The following is a 26089-nucleotide window of genomic DNA, read 5'->3' on the forward strand; positions in this document are numbered from 1 at the left end:
AACCACAGAATGATTCACCTTGGCCTTGGCCGTATTTGATGGTGTTTTTGACAAGACAAGATGTTCTTTCTGCAAATTAAGCAAAACTGCACAAACAACACATGGGCTGAAATTCAATTGTAAGTCACAACTAGAGTAGGCCCATTGAATCAGTGGGAATTTAGTGAGTCAATTCCTTTGTAAATTTCACTGAATCAGTGGACCTACTCTAGTTGCAACTTACGACTGGACTCTAGCCATAGATGTCAACTCTGCAAATCAACAACTGCTGTGGCTTTGCCGCATAAGCTTTTATTTATTTATTTATATTTTTTGGAGATTAAAACCACTGGAGAGGTTGTCTGTGTTTTTTTGAAACAATTAGCCAGTTGTTCTGTGCCTTCTGTATGTTGTTTGTTTCTCAAAGGGAGAGGAGACCAGCTTTAAGGTGAGACAGGCTGCACAGATAATGGAGACCTTTTTTTTATTGAGGAGAAATAGTTCTGCCTGTCTTGCTGTTTTCTGGAGCTCAGGCATGTGGTGTGCTTTGCAAATTCTTCATTGATGTGTCTTATCAAGTGAATCAGCCCATATCAGTGAGAATGCAGAATTTTGTGAATGTTCTGTACATTCTCACATATGCCGTGGACCAGGCTTGATTCAACATAAGTTGTAGAAGTCCTATAAGGTTAGATCTTAACTGCCAGGTAGGTTCATATGGAAGGAGGCGGTCCTTCAGATACCCAGGGCCCAAGCCGTTTAGGGCTTTATATGTCAAAACATATTAAGTTAAAAATGGAATGAGTGGTAAGAAAACATGTGTCTTTAATGATCTAACATTAATATGTTGATACTAATGCAACATTTTCAAGATCTGTTTATGATTATTCATATGCATTATGTAGAGACCACCATGTAACCAATGTTCTCAGAGTGGCTCACAAAATAATAAAATACAACAATAAAAAAGAAACAATACTGAAAAATGCAAAATATTATCATACAATAACTCCATGTTAAAAAAAATAAAGAGAAGAATAAAAAGATAGGCCAAAGTAACTGCTACAGCAAGGCAGAAAAGTCTTGCAAAATAACAGAAGTTGTTGGCTAACACTGGAAGGATAAAGTATATAGGCAAGTCTTTGTGAAGAGTGGTCCATAATTGGGGCTCCACCATTGAGAAAAACCTTTCATGTGGAGAGGTGTTCCTTAAAAAGGCCTCAGATAAAGATATCAAGGCAGATTAGATATGTGTGGTAAGCCGTAACCTTCGGATGGGGTATGAGTATCTGTTTATTATTCTAATTAGAAAGCCATTTTGGAATTGATTTACCAGGAGCTGGAATAAAAAAGATTGCGGGGGTGGGGTGGGGACTATAATTTAGAATAACCAGCAAACCTTAGCTATGGGAGCTGGAGGATACTGGGAGTTGGAGTTCCTTCAATGTAACTTTCCCAAGATCAGGCTGGGAAGCACCAGGATGTGAGATGACGTAACTCCATGCCTTTTCTACACTCCAGATGGAATGCAGTAGCTGGGACAATGAAAATATAAGTTTTAAATCTAAGAAATCCAGTTTAACTGGCTTACGGGTCATACAATGACAGCTCTTTGATGAAGACTATGGCTAGAATGCTAAATGTGCTCACACTCCAGTGTGATTTACTTCAGAACAGGCATGTACTGGTCTGTGCTACAGATCTGTCAGGCTAAAGACACTGAAGGCCAAACCACACATTACACAGGAGATAAGAGAAATAGACAACATTTGAAAACAGCTGTGAAGGGACTCTGTTTGGAGTGATGTGGCAGTAAGGAGTAAGGGTATATATAACCTGTTTCTCCCAGGCCATTGCACCTTTGGTCCAAATCTCATACCACATTGCAAGCTCCTGTTAGCTGAAGGAGGACAATTTACAAAGGAAATATGGGCTCAATGCTGTTTTTCAGAAAGTTGTAGGCAAATAAAGATTATGTACAGTATGTATTCTGTATACCTTCTATTTCCTCTCGCTCCATTGTGAATGGGGTTTGCAGGGCAATAGCTCAATGACAGGCATCTGGCTGTGGAGCCAGAAGCTGAGAGTTCAATTCCCCACTGTGCCTCCTTGACAGGAGGTGAGGATCCATAGGGCACCTTCCAGCGCTGCAGTTCCAAGATTATATTTAGGTAATTTTCTGTTTGAATGCAGAACTGATTCAACCATATCTGCTGGGTTTGGATTTCAATGTACCCGTATGCCTTGTTACCAGAATTTGAAAACATTCCTTTTTAATTTAATTTTGATTTTAAGGTTTTCCACAGTCTTTTCTCTTTCTATCATTGTCTTTCTGTCATTGTCTGTCATTGTTGTTTTTACTTCTTCACTTCTGTTTGTCCGGAAGCAATAGTGATGCCAAAGAAAGGATTTCAGTCAGATATATTTAATGCAGTTTGAACCAGCCAGATACTGCCAATCTCTCACTTATTCCCACCTCTTCAAAATCAAAATCAGGGGAAAGAAAGGTACAAGTAAAAGATAAAACAGTAAATGCAATATAATGAAAAGCAAGCCATTTCTTTACATCCTGCATTATCTCATTCTTCAAAGCCCTCTAGCCTTAACAACGTTTTTACCTTTAAACTGCCAGGTTTAGGTAGGTAGGTAGGTAGGTAGGTAGGTAGGTAGGTAGGTAGGTAGGTAGGTAGGTAGGTAGGTAGGTAGGTAGGTAGGTAGGTAGGTAGGTAGGTAGAAAGAAAGAAAGAAAGAAAGAAAGAAAGAAAGAAAGAAAGAAAGAAAGAAAGAAAGAAAAAGAAAGAAAAGGACACTGGAGTGCATTTGGGTTAGCAAACTGTCGTAATAGGACAACTCTTCTGTGTGTGGAAATGCACACATGGCTGAAGTACATAGCAAACATGCTGAAATCGTGTGTGCATGTGTCTGGTCTCTGGGTGTCTGTGAATTTCGTTGTATGTGTATATACTTACAATGACAATATATTATTATTATTATTATTATTATTATTATTATTATTATTATTATTATTATTATTATTATTATTATTATTATTATTATTATTATTATTATTATTATTATTATTAAATTTGGCATTGCAGGCAAGTGCTGAGATGCACAGACATGCCATGTGCTACCAATAGGTGGTGGTAAAGGATTTGTAAACTCCTCTTTAGACTGCTTTCCATAGATAAGGAAAACTGTGAATTCATTCAAGATATTATGAGGCAAAGAACTGGATAGCACCTCCTTCCCCAATTTCCACATACTGAAGCTGACTGGATTGCCAATGGAATATCAGCAGTGGAATATTTTTATTTATTTATTTGATTTATATCTTCCTCCCCTTTCTCCCCAAAACTGGGTGTTGAGGCAGTTCACAAAAATATTTATGTAAGAAACACAGATAAAAGTATAAGAAGATACAGTAAGGCACAATTGAACAAATGGCATTACTAAAACATCAGTTTAATTTGGCTTAAAAGCTGTTTAAAACCTCAATAAAAGAAAAGCACAGAACCCACAGTCAGTAGGAAAAAGCCTAAAATAAAATAAAATAAAATAAAATGATGATGGTGATAAGGATGATGATTATGATGATATCTTTGCTTGCCACACCTCAGATCAGTGGGCTAGTCTTGGAAAACAAGGCAGGTTATGCATTCAATACAGTTTTGTACTTCACCAGAGAGTAACTGTTTAGTGAGAGCAAGGCAACGTTTGGATGAGGATGATTTATGGTCCAAGTGTGAGGGGAAACTCCAGTTTGGGACAAAACACTTCTCTTGGACTACAGTGTACTTGGGATAAGCAACTATCACCCAATTCTTCATAGTTGAGTCTGGTTCTATAAGGCCAAGTTTTGCTTTGTTTTTTAAATCCTTCCTGCAGCTGGTTTTCCCTCAGCCCTAGGGACCATGTTAGTGGTTTCAGTCACTGCTCTGTTATTTAGTTAGACTGATGGGGCTGGCTTTTTTCTTTTCTTTTCTTTTCTTTTCTTGTTGTGGTCAGCCTGCTCTATGGCTTTCTCAGAGACCAGTGTTTAGTTGGCATTTACCCACGCATTGTATTTTCAGTTGTGATTACAGCCCTCCACCTTTGCCCTTAATGTCTATACACAAAAATGATAGTCACGTCCATGCCGTCCATGCTTCCCACAAGCAATTTGGACTGAATTGGGCCTCTTGTTATGTAAAATTCTTCCTCTGTGCTGTGCACATATGTAAGCCATCTCTCTGGCCCAGAGAACAGAGCTGCAATTGAGCTTGAAGGAACATTCTGAAGCAGTGATGCTTTGTGGAATTCCAACTTGACTTGGATGTAAAATTATTACTAGAGGGCTCTCCGGTTAAACAAAGCTGTTTTAAAGTATGTGGAGAAGAGAGCAGCGCTGTTTCAGTCAGCGGTGAAAGACAACTGGAGAAAAAAAGTACTGTACCGTATTTTTTGCTCCATAAGACGCACTTCCCCCCCAAAAAAAAGTGGGGGGGGGAGTCTGTGCATCATATGGAGCAAAGGTGGCGATTTCGCCCCCACTGGTCCCATGGGGGGAAGCCTCCCAAGGGTCCGAGTGAGCCTTCCAGGACCCTTGCGGGGCTCCCCCCACTCCCCACGGGGACAGCAAGGGCAAAATTGCCAGCTTCCAGGATCTTTTCTGAGTCTTTCAAGCCTCACAAAAGGTCCTGGAAGCTGGTGATTTCACCCACGCTGGCCCCATGGGGGGGAGTGTCGCAAGGGTCCGAGTGAGCCTTCCAGGACCTTTGTGATGCTCCACCTACCCACCCCCCACGGGGCCAGCATAGACGAAATCACCACCTTCTGGGACTCTTTTGAGGCTTGGGAAGCTTCAGAAGAGTCCCAGAAGGTGGCGATTTCACCCCCTCTGACCCCGGGGGGCAGGGTGAGTCTCAAAAGGGTCCTGGAACACACCCTAGGACCCTTTGGAGGCTCACCCTGCCCTCCCGGTCCAGAGGGGGTGAAATCGCCACCTTCTGGGACTCTTCTGAAGCTTCCCAAGCCTCAAAAGAGTCCCAGAAGGTGGTGATTTCACCCCCTCTGGTCCCATGGGAAGGCAGGGTGAGCCTCCAAAGGGTCCTGGAACACACCGGGTCCCCCCTATGGGCCCAGAGGGGGCTAGGGTGTGTTCCATAAGACGGATCTCTCCATAAGGCTCACCAAATTTTTAGGAGAAGAAAACATTAATCTTTCCCTGTTTTCTTCTCCTAAAAATTTGGTGCGTCTTATGGAGAGGTGCATCTTATGGAGCGAAAAATACAGTAATCCATAATCAAAACAAAGGCTTTTCCCCAAATCAGAACTCAAAGACCAATGCAAACAGTAAAATGGTTGATTTAATACAGCTCAAGTACCTTTTGCCCTGGATCACCTGCTCCTTTAAGGCCTCTTGGTCCCTGAAGCCCAGGCATTCCTTGAGGTCCCTAGAGAAACATTAGAATAATGCAGTATAGACAAGTTAGTTTCACAGAATCCAAAGGGTTATCTCCTTTAGTTTAGAGCTAATTCAGTGATACAGCTCATGTCTTGCATGGAGTGTCAACCTAAGGCCTGCATCCTATTTACTATAGACGGAGAGACATTCTCTGCTTGGAGAGCTCCTGCAATTTCCGGCTTGTCATTAACTAACTTGGAGATCACCTCCACTGCTTCCAAGGGTCTTATGCTCACACAAGAAGGTATCTATTACCTCCTTGAGTGAGTCCCAGAAACGTTCCACCATGGATCCGCAATACATTTTACTTCCAGAAGTAGAAGCAACATATCTCTCCTTTCCAATCCAAACTAGTCCAAATCATTAATATTAAAAGCTTGCCAATTTATTTGGCCGATAAAACAGATAACCTTCAAAGTATTTCTTCCCTTCTCTGGAAATACATACTACTAATACTAATGCTAACACTAACTGTAATACCAGTAACAGAAGTACAGTATTTTAAAAGTGTGCTCCTTACATACCACCCCATAGTGCTTAAAGCACTCTCTAGGCAATTAACATTTTTTAATTATGCAGGATACGCATTGCCACTCCCCAACGAGCTGGGTACTCAGTTTAGCAACCTTGGAAGAATGGAAGGCTGAGTCAACCTAAAGCCGGCTGTCAGATCCGTTGGTATCAAATGCTGGCCGTGAGCAGAGTTTTAGCTGTAATACTATAGCTTAACCACTGCACCACAAATCTCTTTACTAGCAATAGTAGGAGCTTCGTGGCACAGTGGTTAAGCCATCCTTCTGAAGTCGGTAAACTGAATGCCCAGCTTGCAGGGGTGGGGGGATGTGTAGCCTGAATAATTAATTTGTAAAGAATGCTTTAAATGCTTTGGGGTGGGATATAAGCAGCACACTTTAACAGTAACATCATAACAAATGAAATTACTAAAAAAAAAGTCATTTCACAACTATCATATTTTGCTGTCCGAGCTGCCCAACTAGTTCTACCTGGCAAGTAGTAGATCTCACGTTCACTCTCAGATGCTTCCAGTAAAAGACTCCTGTCCACATTCCTGAAAAGTTGCTGGAAGTCATTATAGACAATGTTGTGTTTGGTAGACCAATGATCTGAATTTTAAGGCTGAGAATAGCTTATTAACTTCCCCTATCATAAAAATAAATGAAATAACACTTACTGGTGCACCTGGAAAGCCATCTCCTTTTGCTCCAGGAAGTCCAGGCAGTCCAGGTAAACCTGGAGCACCCTGAACACAAAGTGAAAAATTAATTTACACCACCAGGGACAGAGTGTGTGATTTAGGCATGTCACAGTATGCACAGATTACATACAGAGCTCCAAAATCCTGTTGTTTTCTTGTCGGAGAGTACATGGCATGATAGAAGCAGAGACTGCAATCATGATGGCTGAGGGTTTCTGCAAACTATAGTCCAAAGAAATAACAGGTTGGGTGGAAGGCATTGCTTACTGGCCAGAATCCTACCAAGCAAAGCATTCAAGATCTGGCTATTGAAAGCTAGCTCATAAATTCGAGAACCAGAAATGGCTGCATAATATATGGAGAGTATGCCCTGCAGATTCATCATCTCAAAGGTACTGTCAGATCCTGATTTGGATAACTGATTCCCCCAGGGGTTCTACGAAGATTTATAGACCTCCTGGGCAATGTTATGATTTGTCATACAGTAGCTGACATTAGCCCAGTAAAGGGTTAGTACCAGAATGAAACCAAATAACCAGTAACAAGCTGTTTGTAAAACTCATCTGGATATCTCATTATTCATTGTTACAATAATTCCACGCCACTTCTGAACCTCATTGTCTTCATTGTTGCAATAATTCCATGCCACTCCAGAACTTTTTAATTCTATACAAGTTTGATTTATTTATGTCATTTCTAGGTTCCATGCTTAAAAGTATCATATCCAAAAACTATCAAAGCCTGTCTTACAGTCATGAGGAAAAAGCTGAAGACACATATACTTAAATCCAAAAGTCATACAGACATGTAAAACATGTAAAAAATTACAGAATTCTTAATTACTTCTTATGAGGCTAAAACCTTATTAAATGAATGGCCCTTTTGTTTTATTTTTCCAATTGCTTATCAAGAAGCAAACTACTTAAAATAACATTCATAGATTTCTTATTTTACACTGTTTTGTAAAGCTTCTTCTGTACAATATATGGTTATTCTCGTGGTGCGAGGTTACACTGCTGTACTGTAGCCAAAAACTGTGCTCGTGACCCAGGATTCAATCCCAGGTAGCTGGCTCAAGCACCGTTAACCTAAAGGGATCATGAAGCTATTTTATCTTTTCCTCCTCAACAGGTCCTTCTTTAGCAACAAAGAAATGCTGGAAAAGCATGAGAAGGAAAAGCATGAGAAGGTTACAAATGGAAGACAATAATGCCTAGGTCCAGAAATTTAAAGTTGCTTTTTCCTGTCTCTATTTCCAACCCTCTGAAGTGTTATCTCTGTTTGCAGAAGGCAATGCAAGTCACAGGTCAATGTATCTGGAGAGCACTAGGCTGGAGAAGTTAAGCATATGCCCTAGAGATTCCTGTTCAAAGAACTGGGGGTGTGGGATACAGAATTCATTTTGAACATGCCTAAATCCTCAAGTGTGTCTCAAGGATCTCTCTGGATTGCTGCCAGTGGTTGAAAATATCCAGTAGTTTCCTTCTAAATTCTCCTAATAAAGAAGGAAATCTGAGGGCAAGGGGTCTCTTCTCTATTTTGACTTCCAAATTCCTGTGTAGGAAAGATCTGCCAGACACATGTTTTCACTTTGCAGGGATCCAAAGTAGGATAATAATCATTCTTCTCTGAAGAACAGAGAGCTTCCTCCCCTTATCAGAAGTAGTAGCATTCAGGCATCTTAGATCTGAAATGCACAATCAGATTGGATGGGAGAGGGTGCCATTTCAGATTGTAAGCAGGTGATTAAACTTTTGAATATCCCTCCTTCCAAAAACAAAACAAAATGCAGCACATACAAAACTGGTATGTTAGGATGATTACCAATATAGCACTACGAGAGCTTAAGCAAACTTCATCTTTCCTTCTCTGGGACTAGCAACACTGCAATCTCTACATTATGTGTTTAGGAACAGAATACATACACAGGAATAGATAACAAATGGTTCACAGACCATATTTAAAAAGGTAAAGGTTCCCCTTGACAATTTTTGTCCAGTCATGTTCGACTCTAGGGGGCGGCGCTCATCCCGCTCTTCAAGCCATAGAGCCAGCGTTTTGTCCAAAGACAATCTTTCCGTGGTCACATGGCCAGTGTGATTTAGACACGGAACGCTGTTTACCTTCCCACCGAGATGGTACCTATTTATCTACTCGCATTTGCATGCTTTCGAACCGCTAAGTTGGCGGGAGCTGGGACAGGCGACGGGTGCTCATTCCGTCGCGTGGATTTGAACTTACGACTGCTGGTCTTCTGACCCTGCAGCACAGGCTTCTGCGGTTTAGCCCACAGCGCCACCACGTCCCTTCAGACCATATTTAAATCACAAATATTTCTGAACTGCACTGTGGTGTTCCTAAAATCCACATGTTAGGACAAATTCAGATGACCTGGATTCAGGCAATGCCATCTTAAAGGCAACGCTCAGAAAAGTTCCTTTTCTGGATTATAATTCCCAGAATCCCCCAGCCAACATAGTTTCTCATCTTACAACTACAGATGGCAGTCGACAAGAAGTGATACTCTTCTGTGTTTGAGGATTCCTGAAATCCAAACTAGGTGCAATATTTTATTTTCCTCTTACTTAACACTCCGGATTTTGAAAAGCCAAATTTCGTGGGCAACAGGACTGAGGAGCAGTAGTCAACAGGATCTGAGCAAGCATGTAAACCATGGAAATCTCTGTAATGTAAATACTTGTATGAAGTGATAGGTTAATTCCGTACACACACATGGGCGATTTCTCCAATTCATACACCTCACAATTTTTTTAAAGAGGACAATAATTGGGAAGATAAATGTAATATCTTGTGCAGTTTAGTCTTGAACCACTGGAGCTTGTGAACAGTAGTAGGTGACAGCCTATCAGCTGCTAGAAGTGAGGGGTGTGGAGAGGCATAAGAGTGGGAGAGGATGATTGACCATACAGCAGTATGCAGGCTTTTCAATAGTATCTGGCTGGCTGCCATTATGGGAAACAGGGAACTGAACTAGATGAATCTTCGGTTTGGTCTGGCACTGCTCTCCTTATACCTCAATATTGCAAAAACATTTGCATGCACCGAGTGTAAACAATCTTCAATCATTTACAATCATATTTCCATTTTTGGACACAGGAGAGCTAAAGCTCAGATTCTAAACAGTCTGAGGCAAAGGAGCTGTGTATAGCTGTGCTTTTATTACTTTAGGGCAAGGGATGTTGCTTACATGAATAATGACAAAGGAGAGCCAGGGCCAAAGTACATGACCTGAAATAACCAGAACTCTAATACATTTTTACAGAAAGCCCAGGGGGTGTGCCAAAGAAAAGAAGAAACACTTTATATTCAGAAAAATAAATCAATATGCTAATCTACTGGAAATGTACATTTCAATTGGGATATGAAAAGTATATTTAAAGTAGTTTCCATGTTTTCAACAGTTAAAAAAGGTGTTTTTTTGGGGGGAGGGACTACTGCTCCCAAAATCCCTCAGCTACTATAGCACAAGTTCTGGATATTTTCTTGTCATAAAGTACTGTAACTTCTTTGGTTTCAACATAACAGCACAAGCAGCCTATGACCAGATCATTAAGAGGGTACCCTGTCCCAAAATTTTATGATGAGGTACCCCCTCTGCTGGAACATGAGCCACAATACAGGGAACTCTAGCTTAACACAATCAGTGTCTTCATGCCAACCCTCAAGAGAAGAAAAGGGGCATTCTGGTTTATGAAGTTTAATGAATGTCTAATATCCAACTATTTTAAAAATATGGAAATATTTCTACATCTTTTAGTTCAGCTCACTTGTTAATATTTTATATTTCCATTTATTAAAGCTGCATACCTTAGGTCCCACAACTGAATGTCCAGGACTTCCATCATTGCCAGGAGGCCCTGAATATCCTTGTTCTCCCTAAATGTACACCAAAACATACACATGCACATCTTTATTAAAGCATTTGTTCCCTTTCAGGCAAAAGGACCAACTTCTGGCATTCTTTTACAAAATGTTGACCAATTGGTATTCCTGAAATGATGGTTTAGAAGAAAGCCCTTCCAAAAATGGCTATCTATCTGTCTATCTGTCTATCTGTCTATCTGTCTGTCTATCTATCTATCTATCTATCTATCTATCTATCTATCTATCTATCTATCTATCTATCTATCTATCTATCTATCTATCTATCTATCTATCTATCTATCTATCTATCTATCTATCTATCTATCTATCTGTCTGTCTGTCTGTCTGTCTCTCTGTCTCTCTGTCTCTCTGTCTCTCTGTCTGTCTGTCTTAATTTTGATAAGAAAGGAATTGAAAGCACATCTATTGTTCTTATTAATCTTACATTTATTATGCATTCAGTTTACAGTGCATGTTCTATTAGAAGAGGTGAAAGTTCAGTAACAGAGCATATACTTGGCATGCAAAAGGTCCCAGGTTTAGCCTTTGACTTTTCCACATGGCTGGTTGAAACCACAGCAGCCACTTACTGCCTATAAGTAAGGGGCAATACTAAGACAAATTGACCCATGCTCTGACTTGGTATAACACAGATTTCTATGGTCTTATCAGCACTCCTCCTATACAGTACAAGCCCAATCTCAATATACCTTGACTTATACCAGTTATTTTCTGTGATAACCACTGGCTTAACTCCAGTTGTTAGTTCCCATTAAAGTAGCCCCTCCAAATCAAAAGGAATTTGTTAAATCAATAATTACATATCCCCCAATGGTTCCATGGATCCCCTCTAGCTGTGAGTGGCAACTGGATTTAGGTCAAATAGCAAGTCATTTACCTTGGGGCCAGGTGGCCCACGAACTGAAGGGCCAGGATTACCAGTTGTACCTTTGATTCCAGGCTCACCCTGAAGAGAAAGAAGAAATTAATCATTGCGGTTGGATGTCAAATACTGTATATTTGTTTTGTATATATTAACAGCAACATATTCACAAAATGGCAACAAGTCCATATAGGCTGGCTTCTTATTGAATCTCTAAAGGATGATGAAAATTTTTTTTGCCTAATTGGAACATGAAAGCATGATAAACAGGTATCTTGCTAAACAGATATTTAATGGGTTGGATCTAGGCTTGTTCATATTTAGAGAAGATCCATGGGATGTGTGGACAATGATCTACGTAAGTCCCACATATTTCAGTAAGTCTAATTGAAATATGGTTACATCTTCAGTCAAATGACCACATCTGCCTTTTAATTCATAAGTCATTGAATCACAATGGTTAGAACCCTACTTATTGCTTTTTACTGTGTGGATGCAAGAGCACAGAAGACAAAATGGCTAACGGCAGCTAAATTATGTTAGGCACATGGCCAATATGTGCCCGTTATGCCATCAATTAGCCACAACAGCTTCTACAGTTTCTCATCCATGTGTAATAAAAGGAAATACTATTCTGTACCTTAGAAAGTAAGTCTAGGATCATCTCTTTTTTCTACACCAAGGCAGTCTGTCTACTTTTTTTTTTAAAAAAATCTCCCATTATAGTTTTTTCTTTAAAAGGTTGATGGACTTTAAAATGTATTCTATACATTTATTTTTACATCCATGAGATTGACAATGTGTAGGCTGCATAATAAAATTATAAACTGCCCTGAAAGTTCTTTAAGCTTTTGCTTTATCACATTTCTGTCACAGTTTTCCACTAAAAATGAATGCTCAAAGCAGCTAGCAAATACCATTAATATAAATTAAACAATAAACCCGTTAAAATAGTCACTCAGCTAAAAACAATGAACGCTATTCTTCTTTACAAATTCTAATTTGACAACCTGCATGAGGAGGTTGCATCTTTGGTGATATGAGGGTATATAGTTTATTTACTTATTTAGCGAATTATTGCATTTGTATCCTGCTTTTCCTCCATTAAGATCAAAGGAATGAACATGAATCTCTTTGTCCCCACATAATTTGCACAAGAGTGTTTTGTGGTAGGTAAAGCTGAAGGAGAGTGACTGGCCAAGTTTGCTAGTTTCGTGGTGAGCAGCATCTGGGTCTGCCAAATCCTAGTCTATCATTCTAGACCAATGGTTTCCAAGCTTGGGTAACCCAGGTGTTCTTGGACTGCAACTCCCAGAAACTCTAGCCAGCACAGCTGGTGGCGAAGGCTTCTGGGAATTGCAGTCCAAGAACATCTGGGTTACCCAAGCTTGGGAACCACTGGTCTAGAATGATGGACTAGATTTGTTGTAGACATTACATTATTCTGACACTCTACATTCATTTTTTCATATCTATGTGGCACATGAATAAAGCTTTAATATTCATGATCCTAAGAAAATCTTGTTCCTTTTCTTTATTTGGAAATCCTTAAACTAGTACCAGAGACCTCCCTGTGCAGACCGTTTCTTTTTTTTATTATTTCAACAGCTGTATGAACAGTTGGGGATTAGTTTGGCATATGTAAATCATGAGGCTCCAGATGTATTACATGAGGTGTGGGCAAACTTTGGGGTGTGAAATACTGGAGAACAGCCCTATTTAAAAGATGAACATCTTCTCCTGGAGGTTTCCTGGAGTTGTTGTTACTACTACTACTACTACTACTACTACTACTACTACTACTACTACTACTACTACTACTACTACTACTACTACTAGAGCCAGTTGGCTACAAAAACAGTCCAGGCCTCCATTTTGCCACCCCATGTATTGTATGAACTATGTCTGATAAACTAAACACAGATGTACTTTCAGCATACAGAACCCACCCGTAAATGAACTAAACATACCTTTGGCCCTGGGGGACCTGGACTACCTCTTGGTCCATCCAGTCCTTGAGTACCTTTTTGTCCCTCTTCACCCTGTTAAAAAGAAATAAAAAGCACAACAAAACCAAAATGGTATCAGTGCAGAGCTGCTTCTGTCTGACTGTACATTATAACACCTAAACTAAAAATACAAATATTTGGCCTTAGTCTGAATGGGTTAATCAAAACTTCTATCTGTATGCATAATTCAGAACAAGGCTATGTAATAGAAAACGCAAACAGGTTTAGGGCAGGTTTGTACCAATTATAGCAGGTCAAGGAAGGGAAATTCTATGGACTGCATCTGAACCACAGGACAGAAGAGGGTGCAGAAAAGGTACTTTGAGCATTCAGATTTCAGAATCCCTCACCCAGTGTGGCCAGTAGGAATTGTGGCCTGTACGAACTGCAATGGGCAATTCTGGGAATTAGAGTCCAAAACTGATTTTCCGCCTAGGCTCTGGGCTAAGGTAATCCTTAGATTAAGGTATCTTTGCTCATGCAGAACTGTAGTCTGCCACAGCTGGAAAGTAACAAAACCTCCTAATATGTTGTGCTGGAAATAATTAAACTAGAGGCTAGCAACAAGCACACATCCCATTAGGTAAAAATCTCGCAAAGGTTTTCTAAAAGGGTCAGTAATACTCAGAGTTTGTAACAGTTGTTTCTGAGGGAGCTTTTGTTCTGCTTGCAAAAGTTTTGTTTATTGAAGATTTTTTACTTCACCACTTCCTCTCACACACCTTAAATTAATTACTTCGCACATCTTAAATCATACCTTTGGACCAATGTCCCCTTTCCCAGGGATTCCTTCTGGGCCTCTTAGACCGGGCAGTCCTTGTTCCCCCTGATACAAATAAGGCAAGGACATTTATTTCACGCAGTGCTTGTAAAACACCCTTCTATAAAACTGTCTTTTCAGGACAGACAACATAAAACTCCCTCCAAATTCACATTTCTGACAAAAAATGAAATGAAATAGGGGAAAGCCCTTCAGCTACAGTATATAAAACAGGAAGCAGTTAAAAATATAGGCAGCTTGGCACACAATTAGGATCAAAAGGCTGGGAATTAAATAGATTTTCACCATAGATAATGATCATATCACTGGCAGAGTAAAGTAGCTGCGTCAGGTGAAGAAGTGGGGTAATAGCAGCCTTTCTATTTCTCTTGGACCGCTAAACTGGCTTGCTGCCCTAGTGTGGTAGACAACGGTGTCCCACCACCATCATCATCTTAGAACTACAGAGCTGGGAGGGACCCAATGGATCATCAAGTCCAGCCCATGTCAAGGAGGCACAGTGGGGAATTGAACTCCCAATTTTTGGCTCCACAGCCAGATGGCTAAGCCACTGAGCTATCCAGCAGTTCACAGTCTGGAGAGTTTCTCTTTATTTGCCACTGGGGGAAAAAAACCCAAGAAAGGCATCAGGGCCTCCTGAGTAAAGCTTCCCAAAGGTAGATATCATCTGTTTCCCCCAGCACCACCTTCCTTGCTCCAGAGGTTGGGGATCACTCAGAGAAGGGCTTCTATAGATGGTCTACGGGCGTGCTTGAAGAGAGTTTCTTCAAGTAATTGGACATTTTAGAGCTGGAAAAAGAGCTGAACATGGTGACCCAAATGGCTAAAGCCTTCAGTGCTTTTTTGATTGAAAAGAGATGGCCAGTGAGATGGTCATGACTTGTAAAGTTATGCATGACATAGAGAGCTTTCCCACACACACACACTTTTACAGAACAATAGCACTAGGCAGGCAGTCAACATAAGTGAAGGGTGGGACCTTCACAGGAAACTTCATCACAGACATTGTTAGACTATGTAAACCACTAGTTGTACTAATCTAGTAATACCTGATACTTTAGACATGTTTGAAGTGGGATTAGGTAAATTCAATGACGAACTGTTACTGGTCATTATGACTATACCTATTATTTCTAGTAGCACAAGCAATATACAGTACTTGTAACTATCACTTCCGGGGAACAAGAGGCAGAGGGTACTTTTTATCTGATGTTGGCTTAAGGGCTTCCCCCACACAGATGTTGCTCAGTGTTGGATAGACAGATCTAAAAGTTTTATGTCCTTAGTTAAGTAATATGTTACTGCCTTCACACTGAGGTTTTAGTGGCAGACATACCAATAATATCTTCTTATTTTAAAAAACCACATCAAAATATATAGGAAACAGATGTGCTGTTTCACCTTGGGAATGGCATGTTAGTCTCTTACTGCAAAGACAACTTGTAGAACTTTAAAGACTAGCATAAGCTTTCATGGACTGCAGCCCACCTTCATCAGAAGCATGGACTGTCTTCTGATCAGTCAAATACTTAATAGCATAACACGCTGGGAAGTGGATGTCGTGAAAATATATGTAAACATTGATGCTTTTTTTCATGGCACCTATTTCACAAACGGTTGTTGGGGGATGACAAGAACATCATTGCAATGGACAAGCAGATTCACATATCTATGGTATAGAAAAGTCTGGTAGAGGTAGCGTTTAATCCCCAATGCACATGTGTTCATTTAGAGGTACTATTATTATTATTGTAGAATGTTGAGTGCAGATGACTGGCATGATAAGATATGACTCTCTGAAGATCTGTGGATGAGTCTGTGGTACCCACTCAGAGAGAAGGGCTAATTGGCATGTGAAGCCAAACCTTTAGTTTTAGAAAAACACTTGCATGCAAAATCAAAACCTAGTTACCTTTTTCCCCGGAATTCCCATTAATCCTGGCTTCCCAATTTCTCCAGGAAATCCTGCTTTTCCAGGCTCTCCCTATAAAAGAAGATCCAAACAAAGTTTCAATACAGACTCAAGATTCTTCCGGGAAGGACACTTCGTTATTTTTATGCTAATGCCAGAAATACGTCCTGGTGGGCTCACAGGTTAGGAGAGTATTATTTCTTTTATTCTGAAAATACTGGGTTCTAGATCATCTTGATACATCAGCAATGCAAGAGGCACCAAAGCTTTATGGACCATATCTTGTTTACATTTTCCTACTCGGGACTTGTATCGGAGATGGGCACTGTTGGGTACCTGTCGAGACCCACACCCTGAAGCAGTTCACTGCTGAACATCATTTGCCTCACTCGTTATTCACTGCCCCTTTCCAACTATGCAAGAAAAACAGGGAGACAAAACAGCATCCTTCATGTGCCTTGTCATCTCCCTCTGTGTAGTTCGACGAACTGGGTCCAGAAAGAGAGGACAAATGAATGGGAGCTCCATTGCTAAGGGGAATACCATTAGGATAGTGAGGCAACCTCCTCAAGGAGTAGATGTTGTGGAAGCAGACAATCCCCTGGCATTTTTCTGTAGAGCCCCTCTGACTATTCTCCTCCCCTGAACTGCCCTTTATATGACAGAGGTTGTTATCCCATTGCCAACAAAGCAAGAGTCAACTGGTAGTTTGGAGAGTTTCTGTAAGTGGAGAAGGTGCTACTTTGTTCTTCACTTCAGGCAGCAAAATGACTTGAACCGGCCACTGAAAGAAATAAATCCAAAACATCTGCGCATAGAGCAGGCTCACTTTAGGTCCAGGTAGTCCAACTCCCGGTGGTCCTACTTCTCCTTTAAGTCCTGGTGCACCCTCTTGACCCTTGAAACAATAAACAGATTTAATTACATGCTTTGTTCCATTTTCTATTAACCAACAGCCTTCTTTCTTTAATTTATGTACCAACTTCTATTATTTTATTTATAACATATCCTTGAACAGATTCCCATTACAGCTTACAAATGACATTAAAAGTATAGTGGGAAACGATAAAACAAATTGCAAGAGTGTGAGGTTTTGTTAAAGAAGGATATGCAAGAAAGTACTCAAATGTGACTCCTATGCCATTAATAGCTGCACAGACTAGATTTGGAAAAGTTATATTTTAGGACTACAACTAATAAAATCCCTGGAAAATTCTGGCTGTTTAAATCCAAAAGATCAAGTGTTCCTGCAAGAAATATGCGGACCGGCCTTCCTCAAAGTGATGTCTTTCAAATGTACTGGGATTATAACCCCCAGCACCTCCAAATCAGCATGATCTTGTTATCTAAGACAGTGGTCTTAGAGAACAACCTTGGGTCCCCAGTTGTTCTGAACTAAAACTCCCACAAGCCTTCACCACTATCTGTGCTGGCCAGGATTTCTGGGAGCTGTAGTCCAAGAATATCTGGAGACTCAAGGTTGGGAATGACTGATATAAGTCATTTGCAGAGCACTAGGTTGTGGAAAACTACAGTAGGCTGTGTGGAACTGTCAGCTACTTGACTCTGTAGGGCAGAAGTACACACATACATACACGTAATTTTGAAACATGTGCAGTTGGAGATCAATTGCATGCTGTTAATAAAAAGCAAAAGCAAGGATGTGCAGGTGCTTGTAAAAATAACATTTGAATCATTTTGATTTGGTTTAACACAATCCATTGTAGTTAGAAAAGTGGAAGTTACAAGTATCATCACTATCCACCAACTTTCTCGACTAGTATCCTGAAACTCAATTTAATTTGCAGTTTCCTGCTTTGGTGTGCCAACTGTGGGAAGAAAGGAAACACTACTAGCAAAGGTAAAACTACATTCCAAACTACAGCTACTGCCTATGGCACCCTTTTCTAGTTGCAAAGAATACTGGCCTTCCAATATATGACATTATGGTTTTTGAAGCCAGAGCAACTCAAAGACAGCTGAATGGAAGTCTGAGACTTTGGTCAGAACACAGTCTTGCAGAACTCTTAGCAATCCACCCACTGATATTTTGGATGTTTTCCACAGAGATCAAAGCTGGAATGTCATTCCAAGAAAAGGAGGGGGGAAAGAACCTGTCTTGTCTTTCTGTTACCTCCCATCAAGTTCTACCGCTCAAAAATGTTTGTGTCTTTGAACAGAAAAGAATTCTTTAACAGAGCTAGGAGGGTTGGGTGTATATTATTTCTATGTGCTTCCAAGTTCTCTATTTTTGTGATTCACAAAGGACTAGAGCAAGAAGCAAATAGACATTTCATCAGTACAATTCTTATTTCCTGAGGAACTTATCCAAAACACGGGTGCAATATCAGCTTCAATTTGCTTGGACATTAAACCAGGGTTTCTGAAGCTGTTGCCCTCCAGCTGTGCTGGAGTGCAGGTCTCATCATCTGTAGCCTGTCGGGCATTCAGATTGGAAAATACTGGATTAGGCTTGTTTTTAAAAAGGCCTTCTCAGCATGGATAGTAGTGTAAGTTATACAGGGATGACATCCCGATGCTACTTCCAAGTAAGGACCAACTCAACATGATCAGACAGTGATTTATGTTGTGCAGATGTTTGTCCCCTTCAAACATAACCGGGGAAGTTATATTTATATGCAAAAGAAGGGAGCAAAACATTTAATCCTCACACCTTTTACCGTGATACATGTGGCTACTTAGCAAGTTTCTTCCAACCTGCCTTACTTACCGAAGTAGCTGAGTACATCTGAGTATAAAATATGGCTGTGATTTTTTTACTTGTTTCCACTATGCTGCACATACATTTCTTTCATGTAAAGCAGGAGTGAGCAATTACTGTATTTTTCGCTCCATAAGACGCACCTTTCCATAAGACACACCAATTTTTTAGGAGAAGAAAACAGGAAAATATAATCTGTTTTCTTCGCTCCATAAGACCCACAGACTTTCCACCCCCCTGTTTTGTGGGGGAAAAGTGCGTCTTATGGTGCGAAAAATACAGTATATCCCTCCAGATATTTATGGATTCTGTGTTGAGAGCCTACATGGTATAGTGCATATTGTATTGATCTAGAACTCAGGAGACTGGGGTTCAAATCCTCACTTGGCCATGAAAATTCACTGGGAGTGGCAACAGTAAACCACTAATTAAATGTGTAGCATAACTCAACTTATTAAGGTTGTCATAGGTCAGAAGTGATTTGATGGCACATAACCACACATTGGTTCTCTTGGCTATGCCTGAAGAGAATTATAAGCCGCCAACGTCTGTGGGAGGAGAACAGTTGCCCATTCTTATGTAAAGATGAGACACTTCTACTACTATTTTTGCTTTGCATATGAATGGCTCATGGATGTCCATGGTTGCCCCCTCACATCCAGTTTGATCTACTGCTCGAAAGCAGGCCCTACCATTTGGTAAAGTGAGGGAGCCACCCCAGGCAGCAGATCTGGAGTTTCATGAAAAAAACAGGTGAATTCTGGTTATTTTATTTCTTTTTATTGTACTGTTACTGTTCAGGATGGGAAGAGGTGTTTGCGGGATTGTGTGGATTTCTGCCCCATCACCCAGAGTAGCATGGTTACCTTTGGGGACTATGAGCCTTGAATTGGGTACGTGGAATGTACCATATTCTCTTCCGACCCAGTAACAAAATGGCTTTGGCAGGCCGTGCTTGTATAGCAAAAAGCCAAGCAAAGTTCTTTTTGGTTTCTAGGCACAGGAAATTTTGATTTTTGAAGCATCTTTATATCTTTAAAAATGGCACTCAGATCCTCTATCTTTCATTCCTACACTTCCAGACAGTGCCTGTGTAAGGAGCGGTAATTTCCTAATGCTTATTTTTCCACATAACACAGATGTCAACAGATAACTCTACTGTGGAAAACACCTTGTTCACAAAACCAGCCTGTAAAACATCATCCTCCATTGAATGCAAACTGCCTGCAGAACAGGCCCTTTGACACTGAGTTTGTTACTGTCACCCAGTGCAATATGTTTCTGCATATTTTAATAAATAAATTTAAGGATAGTACCTTTGGTCCAGGCAGGCCCACACCTCGTGCCCCTTTCAAACCAGGCTGACCTTTTAGACCTTGAATGCCCTGAAAAACCCAAATGGTTCAGCTAATTAAAATTGTCCTCTGAGACTAATATTGCTGACAGGAATGTACAGGAAAACCATGTTACAAGTGCCAATGATAAAGAAGGGAGAATAAGTCATAGATACAGTACATGTTGCTGTGAATCCCAGTACTGGCACTAAACCACTAACCTCACACTGACATTCAGAAATCTAAGTTGAAGATTATCAGGAGGGGAAGCATGCTAGTATTGCCTCCTCGGCCAACATGTTCATCATGCACCTTACATGGAGAATGACAGTCTGCAGAAGAGAGGCTCCTACACCGTGGTTGTACTTATGCACAGCTAAGTATAACCTGATGTAAACATAATCTACTGAGCTAAGTATAATCCAAGTATAATGTGAGGCGTAATTATAACCTGCTAGTAATTAATTGCATCGGCAGTATTTACCTTTGGACTAAGTTTTGCAGACTTCATGGCTGCAATATCTAGCCTAATTTTTGGACTGCCCATTTTGTCTCCTTTTTGTTCTAAATACCTCCTTGCCTGATGCAATGCTCTGGGGCACTGGAGAGCTTGCACACTTCTGTGGCATTTTGGTCAGTCCTAATACTGTAATGGCATTGCCCAACTAGATTTTGGATATCTGAAATGCTTCCCATGAAATGACATGCAAAAAATTTTTTTTTTAAATGGTGCCCCGTCAACATACATAAAACTATTTAAAATGCTATAGCTTGCCTCCAGTCCAAAGGGTAACATTTCCTGATATTCCCATCAGTATACAATGATGGGTTGAGAGGCCTTTCCATTTTTAGAAAAACCCAGGGCTGGGATAGCTACCCACCTAATGGTAAAGTATGAAGGAGATTGCGCTGGCTTCAGCAAGATATGAATCAGGATGCAAATATGTAGGCTCTCAAAGTGAGTCTTTAGCTATGATATCCAAACATGGAAATTCATGGGGATCAGACAATTCCAAAGGGATCAATAAATTTATTTTGGCTATGTCCCCCAGAGTTGCCCTCAAGAGGAATAAAGTATTCATAGCTCATATGTTCAGAAGTCAACAAAAATACTTAGGCAAAACCAAGAATCGCCCAGATGCACATTATTTACCGGATTGCCTTGGATACTAGATCCAGGTGGTCCCATTGGGCCTGGTGGTCCATCTATACCTCGCTCTCCCTGCATAAAAAAAAAGTACTATAAATTGAAGTTTTCATCAAAGCACCATAATCAACATCTCATTCCTCTTTTTGTAACTTTGTAATGCCTTTTGCACATTCTTGATTGCATATTAATTCACAAAGTATTTGAAAACAACATCCTTGGGGACAAGGACCATGGGACAAGAGACATTTGGGGAAATAATAAAACCAAATCAGGATGCAGTGACATCGCAATTATTATGTGGTTGCTAATGACATCATAGACAGACTATCTCACGACCTAGACAGTTATCCTTTAAATATTTTGTGCATTCTTTCCCCCACCCATCCCCTACACACACAGCTCAAATTTATTCTCTACCCTTCAGTTCTTAGAAGAATTGTCCACATATGCAAGCTTCCATGCCTATGATTCAGCTTCAGGGATACAATTGACAGCAATTTGCTTTATACATTGTACCTTTTCGCCTCTGATGGAGATACCTGATGGTCCAACTGGTCCACTTGGCCCTTCAGAACCTTTTTCACCCTGAAAATATTGAACATTAATAATGATTTAAGCCCTTTTGGTCAGTTCTCAGCTACAAAAACCATGCATGTAAATCTAATTACAATTCAGATATTTACAAGCATTTACTCAAAGCTATGTTTTATAGTTCCTTTTTGTTCCCCTGATTTGTTATGATGTTTTAGGAATTCATTGCTATTTCTCCTCAACGTATTTTTAAAAATTACATTGTGTTACTCACAATTGTTCCTTGGACAGACTCTTTTGGTGACATATGTGTACTAAGCTAAATTGCTGCTGCAAACACCTGCCAACTAATGAGGCACCAATCGCATTAACGAGGCTTATGATTGTTGTACAATTGGGCATGTGCCTTATTAGAAAATCAGTATGTTGTTCAATAGTAGCAATTTGCTATTGTGACTTATGCAGTTTTATGTATGCACATGTAAATCATCAAGTGGATGCTGGCCATTTGTCTTCTTTTTTTTAAAAAAAATCCCTTAGGGCTGATGAGAATGGCATGGAAAAATTCAGATCAACATCAATTTAAATGCCTAAAATATTATTTAAAAATAACTTTCAAAAGTAACTTGAAAATGTAATTCGTTGCACTAATACAATGATGTTACTTTCCCTTTTATTCTTTCTTGGTTGAAACTGTGCTACACCTCATTACAAAAACAAAGTGGCTAGAATCCTATTGGTATTCATGTAAAGTTTATGTAAGTTGCCATGGGTAATTGCAACTAACTGACAAGGTGACACATAATAATGGGCTCAAGCTACAGGACGCCAGATTTAGGCTGAATATCGGGGAAAAGTTCCAAACTGTTAGAGTAATACGATGACGGAGCCAATTACAGGAGAAAATCGAACAACTGTCAGATCTGCTTTGACTTGGATTCCTGCACTGAGCAGGGGGTTGAACGCGATGGCCTTATAGGCCCCTTCCAACTCAAGTATCAATGATTCTATGATGTATCTCAGTTGTGCAATTGGGCACATGATTAGTGATTAAGAAGTGCCCTGGCACCTTGTCAGTTAGACATAATTAACAGTAGCAAACAACACAAGTCTTATGCAAACACCATTAAAAGTCCAGTCAGTAGCTCACTATAGTTATTTTACTTGAAACAAGACTTCGCAATCTGGACCCTTCCACACATTTTGTACTACAATTCTCACTATTTCAGTTTAAACATGGTTTAAACTCATCACACATGCTATGATAAAAGAGTTTTTAAAAAATCATTAAGGAACTTTATTGCTCATAATTCAAGCCCATCCTTTGTCACTGGGCAGAGTGAATCAGCTGCCTCAGGCAACAGATTTTTGAGCATCACAAAAGGGCAGCAAATGGTTAGTTAGTTTCTTGCTCTATTTTTACTGCCAGAGATTGGAAGATTGTGTTATTTTGTGCCTCTAGTGCCAAAATAACTTGGCTGGTTTTTGGTACTGCATAAAGTGGGCAGGCTAATTCAATCAGCAAAATGTCTCTAGTCTCTCCTGCATTGATCAGTCAATGTTATGCAAGAAAAGCCAGGCTGTGTAGCTTTGGGCAAACTACCGGGTCCCAGGACACCCTCAGAAGAAGTGAAGGGCAGCCCCATCTGAGTATTTTATATCTAGAAAACTATGGAAATGATCATCGTAGGTCAAAATCAGCTTGACGGCACATCATCATCATGTTGTTTCAGCATCTCCTTACTTTTCATAGCATTCAGATTGACCCTACTTCTACTCCTAAATATCCAGGTGCAGGATTGATACAGCCATTGACAACTCAGTTCTCCACCAAAATCACAAAACAGCTATTTAAAAAACTAAATCTCATTTTGCTTGGTAACCACAGAGTTTCTTTGATCACACAAATGTTCTGTGAGCCTTCTTTTGGAACATTATATCCCTAATATCAAAATAAATAGATGGACTGAAGGAACCATACAATAACGCTGGACCTGGAGGATGGGATAGGGTGAGTTGGAATTTAATTACATTCCAAAGGTTTTGGATCTTGTTTACTTTTTTTCCCTTTTGTTTTGATAGAGTTCACTCATCTAAAGATTTGTATATTGCATGTGGAAGGAGAGAAATCATGTAGAAAAACAAGTGAGATATCTCAAACCACAGGAGGTTGTGAATCTTCCGGTACATATCTTCGAATACAGGATATATGTGGGAACATAACAAAAACATTGCTTTAATTTCCACAATTAATCACTGTTGTAATATTTTTAAACTTGTTTGGTTACTCAGTAAGTTCACTTATTTTATTTCCAGAAGCCGTTTGATGGTCCATGAAGACACAAGTGTCTAGAGAGATTCATTAGAACATTCCTTAGTGTTAGAACATTCCAACATGGAATCATGAATGAAACTGCTTTTAAAGTTAAGTGAAATGTTGTGTGGAATGGAGACTCTGAGAAAATAAGGCCCCTTTGAAAGTATGAGAACAACTAGTGTTGCTGAGGACAGATGTGTCCCCATTGGTCCCATCAAAACTACTGAAAGAAACCACTTCAGAAAGGAAGTGGAGTCTGAGAAATGCTATACAGAGACTTATAAAGCCTATTTATGCAAGTGATTAAAGAGCTTAGCAGTGTAATCTTCTGGACTACAACTCCCAGAATCCCCTATCCATCATGGTCAGTGGAATAGCTAGAAATTCATTCAATTATGCAACAGAAAGGTAAAAAATTAAGTAAACTGGAAATCATCTGCTAAGGGCCTGCTCAAGACATGGGGCCCTTTTGCCATGACAAGGTCCAGAATATCCAGGGCCTACCAACACATTTTGTTTCCAGAGGTGGAAAATTCCATGAATATGGCAGTAAAAGTACAACAACAAACTAATTTAATTAATTAATTAATTAATTAATTAATTAAATTAATTAGAGCCTCGTGGCACAGTGGTTAAAACGCTGCACTGCAGCTAAAACTGTGCTCACGACCTGGGGTTCAAATCCCAGGTAGCCGGCTCAAGGTTGACTCAGCCTTCCATCCTTCCGAGGTCGGTAAAATGATTACCCAGCTTGCTGGGGGGGGGGCAATGTGTAGCCTGTATAATTAAAATTGTAAACCGCCCGGAGAGTGCTTGTAGCGCTATGGGGCGGTATATAAGTCCAATAAATAAATAAATAATTTTTGCCCTTTCATGACATCCGAAGCTTGCTGCCAGAAGCAAGAGGCAACCACCTCAATCTGTCTGACGGTAGGACCAGTCTTTCTTCTATTTATTTTAATTTCAATGTTTACCTTCTGTCCTGGGAGTCCTTCTCCTGGTGGACCCCGTTCACCTTGCACTCCCTCAGGACCACGCGGCCCCTGAGTTTGAAAGGGAGAAAAAAAACTCACAATGTTTAGAGGCTGTGACACAAGGCATACAGGCTCCAACTCATGCACAGAGCTCTTTATGCAGGCTGAAACAGTTCTCTATGTCCTTCAGTGTTGTAGAACATACTATCTGGACAGCTACATGTGCAAAGAATCTCTCCTGACATTGGAGAGAGTGAGGCTGCTGCTGCTGGCTATGGACCTTTATGTTTTCAGTTAAGCACATGTGTGCATGCCAGAGTCTTGGACTGGAAGGAAGAATGTATGCTCTGCATTAGATTTTCACAATTAGGTGTCCTCCCAATGGCTTTGAACTGCAACTCCCATAGGCCACAGCCTGTATAGCAAGGTAGCATGAAGGATGGGAATTGTAATCCAATACCATCTGGAGGACACAACCATAAGACTATGGAACCTATATTAAATTCTTAAATTATGTCACCAGTACCACCATAAAGCAAAAACTGTACATCCCTTAAGAGGGACAACCTTCAGCAGCAGAACACAATTGCTCCTGCTTTTATTATGTTTTCCCCTTCTAATAAAGAAAACTGTTCACAAGTGGTTAAAGCGTATATATGCATGCAAAACAAATTACCCAGAGGAACAAAATGCATAGTCATGCCATCACATAACAATGTCTATATGACATAGGTGTGAATTACAAAATACTAAATTTCTCAAATAATTACTATGCCAGAGAAACAGAACTCCCTTCCTCACCCTGAAAAATACATTGCCATTTTTTGCTGTTTACATGCTGTGTTTTTTTAAAAAAAAAAACATTTAATGTTTAGCATTTAAACAACAGCATGAAGACAGAAAGAGAGGAGGAAATAGCTTATGATGTATCATAAACTTTGGCCAGATCA

General features: G+C 40.1%; 1 protein-coding gene across 1 annotated transcript in view; it reads right to left on the reverse strand.

The window, feature by feature from the left end:
* COL28A1 (collagen type XXVIII alpha 1 chain) overlaps nucleotides 1-26089 on the reverse strand; it is an 81394-nt gene that overhangs the window by 15208 nt on the left and 40097 nt on the right. The window contains exons 14-25 of the mRNA XM_020781814.3: nucleotides 25140-25208; nucleotides 21834-21902; nucleotides 21321-21389; nucleotides 20150-20218; nucleotides 16941-17009; nucleotides 16112-16183; nucleotides 14176-14244; nucleotides 13380-13451; nucleotides 11425-11493; nucleotides 10470-10538; nucleotides 6618-6686; nucleotides 5346-5414 (exon numbers count right to left, since the gene is read on the reverse strand). Of these exons, the coding sequence (XP_020637473.3) occupies nucleotides 5346-5414; nucleotides 6618-6686; nucleotides 10470-10538; nucleotides 11425-11493; nucleotides 13380-13451; nucleotides 14176-14244; nucleotides 16112-16183; nucleotides 16941-17009; nucleotides 20150-20218; nucleotides 21321-21389; nucleotides 21834-21902; nucleotides 25140-25208 (834 nt within the window). The remainder of the gene's footprint in view (nucleotides 1-5345; nucleotides 5415-6617; nucleotides 6687-10469; nucleotides 10539-11424; nucleotides 11494-13379; nucleotides 13452-14175; nucleotides 14245-16111; nucleotides 16184-16940; nucleotides 17010-20149; nucleotides 20219-21320; nucleotides 21390-21833; nucleotides 21903-25139; nucleotides 25209-26089) is intronic.

The sequence above is a fragment of the Pogona vitticeps genome, chromosome 6 (genome assembly GCF_051106095.1).
Source record: "Pogona vitticeps strain Pit_001003342236 chromosome 6, PviZW2.1, whole genome shotgun sequence".
NCBI classification, from domain to species: Eukaryota; Metazoa; Chordata; class Lepidosauria; order Squamata; family Agamidae; genus Pogona; species Pogona vitticeps.